The sequence below is a fragment of the Apaloderma vittatum genome, unplaced genomic scaffold (assembly GCF_000703405.1).
Source record: "Apaloderma vittatum isolate BGI_N311 unplaced genomic scaffold, ASM70340v1 scaffold1789, whole genome shotgun sequence".
In the NCBI taxonomy this organism is placed as follows: domain Eukaryota; kingdom Metazoa; phylum Chordata; class Aves; order Trogoniformes; family Trogonidae; genus Apaloderma; species Apaloderma vittatum.
Window position 1 is genome coordinate 44,246 of NW_009736728.1, and position 10,663 is coordinate 54,908.

At 46.6% G+C, this 10,663-nt stretch overlaps 1 protein-coding gene across 1 annotated transcript in view; it reads right to left on the reverse strand.

Annotated features, from left to right (window-relative positions):
- TH (tyrosine hydroxylase) overlaps positions 1-8,013 on the reverse strand; it is a 16,850-nt gene extending 8,837 nt beyond the window's left edge. Inside the window, exons 1-2 of the mRNA XM_009877076.1 lie at positions 7,924-8,013; positions 3,315-3,518 (exon numbers count right to left, since the gene is read on the reverse strand). Of these exons, the coding sequence (XP_009875378.1) occupies positions 3,315-3,518; positions 7,924-8,013 (294 nt within the window). The remainder of the gene's footprint in view (positions 1-3,314; positions 3,519-7,923) is intronic.
- Positions 8,014-10,663: the final 2,650 nt, after the last annotated feature.

Genomic DNA, 10,663 nt, shown 5'->3' on the forward strand with positions numbered 1-10,663 from the left:
GCTCGTTTGGGTCTCGCTGTTGGGTGTCATCGGGCTCATCATTAGAACCGACCTCCCACAAAGAATAAGAAGGAGGCAAAATGGAGTCTATAGGCTTCCGAAGGGCCGCCTGGTGGAGCTGTGGATATTTTCAGCAAGTCGGCCGACGGCACCGAGCTAAGCAGTGCGGTCGACAAGCTGGAGGGAAGAGATGCCGTCCAGAGGGACCTGGACAGGTTGGAGACGTGGAACCATGCCAACCTCATGAAGTTTAGGAAGGTCAAGAGAAAGGTCTTGCACCTGGGTTGGGGTAAACTCAAGTTCAAATATAGGCTGGGCAATGAGCAAACTGGAAGCAGCCCTGAAAAGAATGGCTTGGGTGTGTCAGTTGAGAGGCTCAGCATGACCTGGCAATGTCTGCTCACAGTCCAGAAAGACAATCTCCTCCTGGGCTGCATCAAGAGCAGGGTGACCTGCAGGTCATGGGAGGTGATTGTCCTCTACTCCACTCTGGCGAGATTCCACCTGCAGTACTGTGTTGAGCTTTGGGGTCCCCAGCTAAAGAAAGACATGGACTTGCTCAATCAGGCCCAGAGGAGGCCATGAAAATGCACAGGGGGTTGGAGCACCTCTCCTGTGAGGACAGGCTGAGAGAGTTGGGGTTGTTCAGCCTGGAGAAGGCTCTAGGGAGAACTTAGAGTGGTCTTCCAGTGCTTAAAGGGGGCTACAGGAAAGCTGGGGAGGGACTCTTTATCAGGGAATGTAGTGATAGGATGAGCAATGACAGTTTCAAACTGAAAGACAGTAGATTTAGATTAGATATCACGAAGAAATTCTCCACTGTGAGGGTGGTAAGACACTGGAATGGGTTGCCTGGAGAAGCTGTGGAAGCCCCTCCCTGGAAGGGTTCAAGGCCAGGTTGGACGGGTCTTTGAGCAACCTCATTTGGTGGGAGGTGTCCCTGCCCATGGCAGGGGGGTTGGATCTAGATGATCTCTAAGATCTCTTCCAACCCAAACCACTCTATGATACTACGATTCTATGATTCTCTACCTCAGTGAAAACTGGCAGTTACAAGCCCAAGTTCCCAGGCAATGCCCCAACCTTTCCAAAGCCTCTGCAAGTTCTTTGGAAGAAGAAGGGACACGATTTCTTTTGTTAATCAGAGGCAGAAAGATGAGAAGGAACAGATGCGATGCCACAGGTAAATTTAATTTAGGACTGTGTTTTTTAATGTACCTACCAACTTCACTATTACATTGTCCCTTCAACAATCAATACCTTTGCATTAATCTGACAGCCGTGATTGCATTACCTATGCTTTGGCTGCATGTAACACATACAGAAGAGTGAAACCAGCTTCCCTGCAGCCTGGTTCATGATGAAGCAAATGTCATTATGCCCGTCTGCTTTCATATCTTGTACCTGCATTGCCAGAGGGGTCTGGGAAATGAATCTTTCTCTGTTGTGGCTTGACATGCTTGTCTTTTTATTATATTTAAAGATCTCCCTGTGACAAGCTCAAAGAGCTTTTTTACTAGGAAAGCTCTTGATGCAGCAAATAAATTGCTTCAGGAAGAAACAAATAATAATTGATCATAAGCTGCCCCTGCCTTTTGTTTGATGCTTTAGAATTGTTTAAACTACAGACTTTAAATGCAGTGCAACATAAGATCTACCAAGTACAAGAGCCTACCCTTCTATGTTTCAAACTTGCTAAGGAGTCTGATGCATTTGAAAAGTTACACTGATGGATTTTTTCATGCCTTATCTCTGCACTTCTAGGAAGGAGACCCCAACCATGGCAACGCCAAGGCTTTTACCTGACAAGATTGTCTTAGAGATTCTTTCAGTTTTGAGACATGAACCATACATAGCCCAGAAAACAGCTTTTCTTGCAACAGTCCTCTTAGAGGAGATGTTTTGTAATTGCTGAAGATCTTAAACACTTTCCCTAAGATCATCAGAGACAGTCCTGCATGAGCGATGAAGAGTTATAATTTCCACAGTTTCAGGGAAATACTTATCCTCCAGACACACTTTTTTTATGTTTACAGCTGTTAGGCAGAGGTTTTGCTGTATAGTGTTGCTTTTGATCTGGTTTTACCCCAGAATGGTTGCATTTCATGGGGAAGAGGGTATTTTATAATTATCATGTGTATTAATATATTAGCTAGCAGCATGCCCTTGGGATGAGAAAGGCCAACTACACACTGAATTGTAGTAGCAAGACTGTAGACAACAGGTCAAAAGAAATTATTTCTCCTCTCAGTGCCGGATGAGGGAGACCACACCTGGAGTACCTTATCCTATAGAAGAGACATTGATGTGCTGTAGCAGGTATAGTGGAGGGCTGCCAAGACGCTGTGCCTCGGTGATATTCAAATTGTAACAAACACAGCCTCAAGCAATCTGCTGTGACTGGACCTGCTCTGAGGAGAGACCTCTGCAGGCCCCTTATGATCATGTGATTGATTAATAGGAACAAATTGTCCTCTCCTCTCACTGCTGAAGTCAATGAAATTAAACTACTGTAGATAAAACATATCTCAGTTTGCAGAACACTTTTGAATCCTTCTGGATGAAAATGTATTGCATAAACCCAAGTTGTTGTGTTTTGATTACTGTTTAAATAGGCAGCACTTAGTCTTTCCATTCATAGTGCTGAGATCGTAGATAATGCAACATTAGATTGCTGGCTAGGGGGCAAAAGCTCAATTAGTTACCAGTTTTCCATGGTATTAAAGCCATATTCAGGGCATGTCTCTGGGGGAGAACCAACAGAACCTTTAACATGTGAATCAAATTAATCCCTAAAGTAGGGAGGTAATTTTGAAATCAATAAGCCAGCTTTACACCCGGGTTGAAGGCATTCCCGTAACTCTTTGACCAAGGACCAACGTGGCAATGCCATTCAGAGACTCCCAAAGCCTTGACCCACAAGTAAAGCAGGTTTGTAGCCATGCAGGGCACATGGCTTGCTTTGAATGGGAGATCAGAGCCCTGCAAGTGAAATTAAAGTGCTGAGCAGTGGAGGGGGCTGTCAGACAAGCCACAAAGCATGGATTTGAAGTGTGAAACTATGCAGTTGCAAAATTAAAACCAGAGATTATCAGCACTACCATACAGAGGTACAGCTCATTCTTAGTGATGGGAAGTGAGGGTACGTGAGGGCACGAGCAAAGCATGACTGTGGGGACGTCAGACAGTTACCTGATAATTTGTAGTAGGCAGACCTAGTTTGAATCTTCTCTAGTAGACTCAAGTGATATTTCTCAGAGAACAGCCATGAAACCTGTCGTGTATTCCTTGCATCCCATACAACAGGTACTCACCTCTAATACCTTGAGTGCACGGGACAGTGGTGAAGTCTTGGATCCCTTCAGCATGAAGAAGAGGTTCAGCATGGCTCTGCCATCCTTCTCCTCAAAGACAATGGTCTCTGTAGACTCTGCAGCATCAGTGGCTGCAGCCGCAGCCTCTCTTTCCTTCCTGGCATCTTCAATGAGGCTTTGACGTCTACCAATGAACCGCGGAGACTGGAAGCAGAACAGAAATAAAAACCAGAAATAAATAAGACTTCTGACACAGCCATAAGGGAGATCAGAGGAATGCCTGGTAGCTGGATGAGGCTTTGGAGAGGCAGATCTGCTGATGAGGACTGAAGCTTTAGAACTGAACTTTTGGAAATGTGGAGCTTTAGGAAAATACCTGTGTAGAATATCCTTGCAGCATGCCTGGAGAGTGGGCTTGCCCCTCACCTTCCCTAGCAACAAGAGTTTTCAATATCCTTCAAAAAATAAAAATCAGAAACAATCTTACACAGTTTTCAGGTGTCTGATGAACTCAAGTGGAGAGGCATTAGATAAAGGAGAAGGCATCTACAAAAAGTTATGCTACAAGGGGCAGCTGAAGCCCAGAGCTCTGGCCCAGCCAGGACACATGAACTGTTTGTAGGTGTGTTAGCAGGGCAGCTTAGTTAAACTGCTCCCAGGTTCCAATGTAACATTTTCTTCTGACATTAAGTGGATGCTTGCCCATAAAGTGTAATTGGAACTGCACCCATATACCCCAGAAAAGAAATTCCTTCCATTGATCTATAGATTTATTTTGTCCCAACAAACCCTTGCAGATTTCTGTTAGTTGGAATTGCACCTAAAATGGTGCAGCTCTGCCTGGGGTCATGTTAGGTGACTCATTTCTATTTACAGTGAGCTACAATCTCTTTCCATCACTTCTGTTTCTTTTGTTGTACAAATAGCTCACATATTAACTTATTTTTCTTAGTCTTTTTCACAACCAGTTTTCCATTTAGAGGTGGCTGAGCCATTTCCACTTTCCTGTGTTCACGACTCAAAACCAGATGACAAACCCTCAGAAGTTGCTACAAGAAACCTGGGGTAGCACTGAAGAGGGAGCAGCACATAAAGCTGCCCAGAACCTGCGTATAGAGCAGGACTGGCCTCAGTTTTCACCCTGATCACATTGAAGAGGGATAGAGGCTAACCAAGCAATGCCTTCCCTACCTTGTCAAAATTTGGAGAACGTTTTTGTTTCAAAGAGACAGCCTGCTCGACTACTAAGTCAATTTTCTATCTGATTCTCAAAGCGCACCATCAGTAACTAATGTTTCCTGTGAAAATCCTCTTGGAAGCTTTAGCTGTGTAAAGCTGACATTTTAAATGCAGCCTGATGCCAGCCCACGCACTTCTATCTGGTCCTTTTTTTTTAATAAAGACACCCCTCTGAAATGATACTTGCTGATCCTCAAGCCCTTTATTCCTTGCAGCATGAAAAAAACACCTTCTAACAACGAAGCACATATTGCTGCTTGTCTAAGTCGATGCTATTCATGTCCAAAGAGAGACGATATCTAATAAATCTCCTCAGTCATAACTTTTAAAATCTGAGCGTGCGCTCAGCTTTAAGTGTGCATTTTCTATCACCACCGTGCTTAAAGCTAAGCTGGTATTTACTTTAAAGTGCCTGCAATAAGCAGGGCAAACAGCTTTGTGCTGGCCACCGCGACCGGGCTCTGCAGCTGTCCCAAGCCAGGAGGTGCGTTAGTGAAGGATGTTTTATCAACATCGTGCCTTGAGATGCAGGTCTGCAGCAGGATTTTGTTTCTGGGGTGGAGTAGGGGAGAGAAGGGAAACTAGACCCCCCACATTTGGGCTGCAGATCAGGTTAAAATCCAACTAGGAGGAACTTAAATAGCAGGAAGATTTGTGTGAAAGAGGCAGCCTCGACCAGACTGGTGTGGTGGGAGTGGGTGGACCCTGGCAGGCAGGAGTTGGGCGTTTTGGTCCCTATGGAAGGGTCCTGGAAGCTGCTTAGCTCCATGCTGCCATGGTTGGAGTGGGTAAACTTAAAAGGAAAAAAAAGGCTGAATTTTGCTTGGGAGAAGAGTGCTGGGAGGGCTCTGACTGCCTGCTGCCTCCTCTGCCAGGCAGAGGCTGCCTGGCTGCCCTCTCCCCATCCCGTCATCCTCCCCTCTGCCTCTCACACTTAGGAGCATTACCTCCTTTTGCTGGAAATTAGGGATCTGGCATATAAACTAACCAAACCAATCTCTTGTGATAAATACCTTTCTTTCTTCTACTGTTACAGGGTACTTCCGATTCGCCTTACAGCTCCCTGAGTGCGTACTGAGCTACAGTGAGAACTTTAATTTGATTTTGCAAAGAATTTATTTGCCCAACTGGGGCCTGAGCCTGATACGGTCATTCACCTCTTACGAAGGGTTAGTTCATTTTTCCTGCTTTGAATTTGCTGCAACTCAGAGTGTCCAGCCTGAGTGGTGTCATTAAAAATACTGTGTTCTGAATTAAAGTACTTTGGTTTCTATTTTTTTTTTCCCTGGCTCATCATCTGCAGCAAGAAGTAAGAACTGTAAAGACTACTTCCCTCCCTATGGCGTGGAGACAGTAATGCCCCAGCCCTGGTTCCCTGGGAGCAACTTCTTGCTGGTTTGCCTCCAAGTGCTGCCTCCTACCTGGCTCTGCTTGTGTGCTCTGCAATCAAACCCTGCTCCAGCCACAGTCCCAGGGGGTATTGTAAAACTATTAGCAGCAGAAAAACTAAATATGTAACAGATTTTTCTACGGCGTGAGTCTGATGTTTGCTTAGCCCAGCTGACATGTAAAATATCTGTTGCTGTATACGAGTTCAGGGATTGCAAAGGTCTTTTTTCCCCCCCCCAGTTTGTAATTTCCCCGGCAGCGAGTTGCTGGTGCCTGGGAGTTAACAGCAAGGGAACGCCTCAAATCTGCCAGAGCTGGTGCAGTGGTGGGCAGGGGGTGGGTGGCCAATCGCCCATGGTCACACTGACACAACGGTGGCCAGGGACACGCAATGTCACACACAAATGCAGAGTCATGCCTCTTGCCTGGTAGAAACCAGCAAAATCAGGGACGGGGTTGGGGAGACCTCCTGTGCTAGGTGAGAGAAAAAGGCAAAGACTTTCATGCAGTCCATGCTCAAAGCCATCCTCGCCAGGCTAAGCTTTACTTTTTTATTATTATTATTATTTTTTCTGAGAATTTTCATTCAAAGAAGGGCTGCAAAGATGGGCTGATGTTTTGTGTCTGTCCCAGGCTGGAGGAGCCACTTACCCTGAGCAGGTTGCCACACACCTACTGGCATACCCGGTGAACCCAAATTCCTCTGGGCCCTTTGTTTAGTAGCCCATTCCCCATCAAACATGAAGCAGCACGCCAGAGTGTGTAACAACCAAACACTCTCCCCTTCTCCAGACAGCAACAAGCGTCTCAAGTGCCGATTTGATGAGCAGCCTGGAAAACACCAGGTTTTCAAGAACCACTTAAGTGTTCATTATTTGGCCAGAATGAAAATGGTTGTGTGAGACTGAAGCCTTCCCTGATTTCATTTATTAGAGAATGCAAGCTTACCTCCTTGCTTTCTAAATGTGTCTCTTCCTTTCTAGCACAATCCACTCTCCAAAACACCTCTCACTGCCTCGGTAGTGGCAGATTTTAGTGAGTCAGAGCATCACACAGGGGTAAAAGGCAAGTGGATGAAAAAGACAGCGGGTGTAGGGGAGGGAAATGGAGAACTCTATAACCGACCCTGTAGACATCTGCCAAACACATCTGCTCCCTAACACCGCTGAGCAATCCGAGGGAGTTCCTTCCTCGTGCACCCTTCGAGCCTGATCACGTTTCTGATCCACAGGGACTGTCCCATGCCAGGAATCTCCGGGCTCCTCCTGCCCATCCTGGCGTTTGGGATAGGAGACAAAATGTCCCTGTCCCTGCAGCCAGACCAATGGGTTGGCCAGGCTTGGCTTTCTAAAGGCACTTGACAAGTCAGTAGGAAGTTTCCCTCTCTTTTCCCTGACACATACAGAACTGGTGTGTGAAGAAGCATTCCCTGGGCTAAATCCCAGGGCTGAAATCACATCAGGGAGGGCTGGGAACAGGAATGGAGAAGGATGGGCTGGGAGAAGGCGAAACTGCGGACACAGCAGCAGCAAACAAACTGATTAAATTGCCTGTGCCTCACACATTGTCTGAAATAACTGCCACACTTTTTCATTATGCTGGAACAGGTGAAATCTCTGCAGTTTATTGCCTTGAGACCAGGAGAGCATTAAGATTTACCAATTGCCTTTCACTCTGGGGATTCATTATTATTATTCCTGCTTTAGGTCTATGGGTCTTCTGCTTTCCTTTTGGTTGGGGGAGAGTTGCATTAGTTCAAGCTTTCGTCCCCCTAAATGTTTGCATTTCACAGGTACCAGTATGTAGACAGAACTGTTTGGGTAATTTCCCTTTGCCAATCCGGAGCCCGGAGATGCCCATGTCGGGGAACCCCCACAAAGGCAGTGTTGGTCCATCAGTCCCTGCCTGCCTCTGCCTATAGCTACGGGAGCGGCTGCGGTTTTTGAAGGGGGAGGGAAAAAGTGGGGTAGGGTTGTCTTACCATGATGGCCTCAGCTTGCTTGGAGTCCAGCTCTGACACCGCCCGGCGGAAGCCTTTGGCTGCAGAGGTGGAGATGTTCGGGGTTGGCATCTTTGCTCTTCCACGAGCTCTGCTCTCTGCTATCCAGCTCCTTGGCAGCTTTTTATAGGGCAGAGCTGACGTCAAGGACTCTTTCAAATCTTCTCTCCCCCTGCCACCTCCCCATCACCACCTCCCTCCTTTCTCCCCCTCGGGCTGAGAGGAGGAGGGGACGTGAAGGAGAGAAACGTTTCTGTCCCATTAAATCTAATCGCTACAAAGATTGCAGACACCCTGCCTTCGCAGACCAGACACTCCCCCCACCTGTTTGCCTGCGCCCAAAAGATTTCCACTCTGTTTCCCCGCCACGCTTTTTTCTTGATGGAGTTAATTCTTGTGCCGCGTTTCAGTCCGACAAATTTGCTTTCCCAGCTTGGGAGTTGCGTGAAAGGATTTTGATTTGTGAAAGTACAAAATAAAAGGAAGGAAGGGATTCAGCCCTCCCTAGCCCTTTTTCCCCCTTGTTTGCCTTGTCACTGAGGTAGTAAAGGAGCAGGAAAATACCACTGATTCCCCCAAGGCAGCCGTGGGACTGGATGCCGTTCTCACGTACACACCTCCTGATGTTTGGCTCCTGCAGACGCTGTGCATTTCAGTGCTCTCTCACCACCTCATGGCTTGGTTTGGCCACGCAACACTGACAGCAGGGCGGCAGAACCAGGTCCTTTGGGTCCTTACAGAAAAGAAAAAAGCTTTAGAGAAAATACAAACCTCTCAATTCCGCCTTCCCAAGGGCTTTGCTCCTCTTGAAATAACTCCTAAGAGACCAAATGCCTGAGGACAGCTGGAGCTGTGGCAGCCAGTGGCAGCTCAAGATCCATCCTAGGATTCTGCTTTGCTGTGAGTAAAAATGGCTTTTTTCTCCCGGAATGCTCACGGCTTCATGCAAGCCACTGCCGCACTGGGGACAGGCCACCAGCTGGCACAAGTCCCTGCAGCAGGGAAGCTGGGGGTGTTTCACCGTCCAACTGCTGGAGAGTTCACCCGCAGCCTTGCCGACTGCAGCGTTGCGTTGGAAGATGTCTGCTGAAGGCACCTGGTTAGCACTGGTGCCTCATTCTTTCCGTGGCAGGACAGCTTTGTGCCACCACGCTGATGATTTCTGCGGCGCCAGAAGCCCTGGAGGATCAACAACCTCTTCGAGGCTGCAAAGCTCTTGAGGTTTGCCATCTCCTGCAAACACCAGCTGTGAGCCAGAATTAACTGACTAACACCAGGACTAAGCCAGAATTAAGTAAGGCGGAGCAGCTTCTCTTATTGCAGGTGCTGAGGATGCCCTACAGTGGAAACCAGAGGAAGGAGTTAAGCAGCCATGGGGGCTCCTCTCCCCGCAGCCTCTGTGTCCTTCTACGTGGTACCACCTTACAAGCTGAGAGCAGCCCTTGTTTTTGCTTTAATTTCATCTCTAATCCCCTCTGAGTCTCCTAAACCTTCTATTTGTCCTCTGCTAAAGCCTCAATGCTCAAAACGCAATTCAAAACCCCACCGAACTGATGGAGGGTAATGCTGGCTGGTGCTGCAGGACTTTCTCAGAAAACATTTTGGGGGCAGGTCCCGAGCCACCCCAGGACCCAGCGGCTGGGCAAGGAGCAGCATTGCAGACTCAGTCACCTCCTAGCTGCTGGGGTGGCCTTGGGGAAAAAATTATCGCATTTTTTGTGGGTTAGAGTTTATCTTTACTACCTTTTCTGATATGGGGGGGGGCGTTAAAAACAAGCAGTAATTCAGTAAACTGTCCGAAATGGCTCCTTCAAACAAGTAGGTGTCTGTCCTAGGCTGCGCCAGTCTCTTGCCTTAGGAAAACCAAATCCACTTTGCTGTTAGTGCTTCCTAGTAGGTAGGAAGTAGATCTCATACATAAATACGTGAGTTAAAAGCAAACTAAGACCATGCTGGTCTTCTGAAGATAATCTGTGAAGACTGGCAGGAAGAACTAACTGCAGAAGAGGCCACAAAAATTAAAGTAGGTCTCCTTCACGTTATGTATCAATGAAGAGCTCTCACTGGGGATTCTACGAATCCACTAATGCCAGTAAAGAAAACATGAAAAGAAAGCAAAGAAGATGCCTCTTGCAGCCACTGCCTGTTTGCTTTGCTGAAGATGTCCTGTGTAGCTTTAGAGTCACGTGAGGCCACTTCATGCAGTGGTGGTGTTAGTCTAGGATGAAGCTGCAAAGATATTAAGGGCAGAAAGCCATAGCTAAGCAAAACACTCAAGAAATGTTGATTTAAAACTATTCAGAGACTTTGCTAGTGTGCTACACTGTTACAGGATGAGCATTGCCAATGAAAGGCCTTGCCAAGATTGGGCCAGCTTCACTGGGATTTTATTTCCAAAGGAAAAAGTGACTTGGGTAAGAGGAGAGTTTAGAAGAATTGCATTTCAATATTTTTATCAAAGAAACTCTTAATTCAGGATGAACTCTTCTGGATGGCATTAACTTTAAAACAGTATGTAGAATACAGAATTTAAGCATTTTTTGTTTGAAGTTTTCAGTTCACCTTTAGGACAAAAACAAATTTCAAATTGTTTAATGAATTTAATCTCTATTCCTTGATCTGTATTTTTTTTCACCTTAAAATCAGAAGACCTTTTATTTTTGGCAACTGACCTGGTTTAAAGGTCTCTTTAGTACAGCATTTGCCGGGGATGATAAACCTA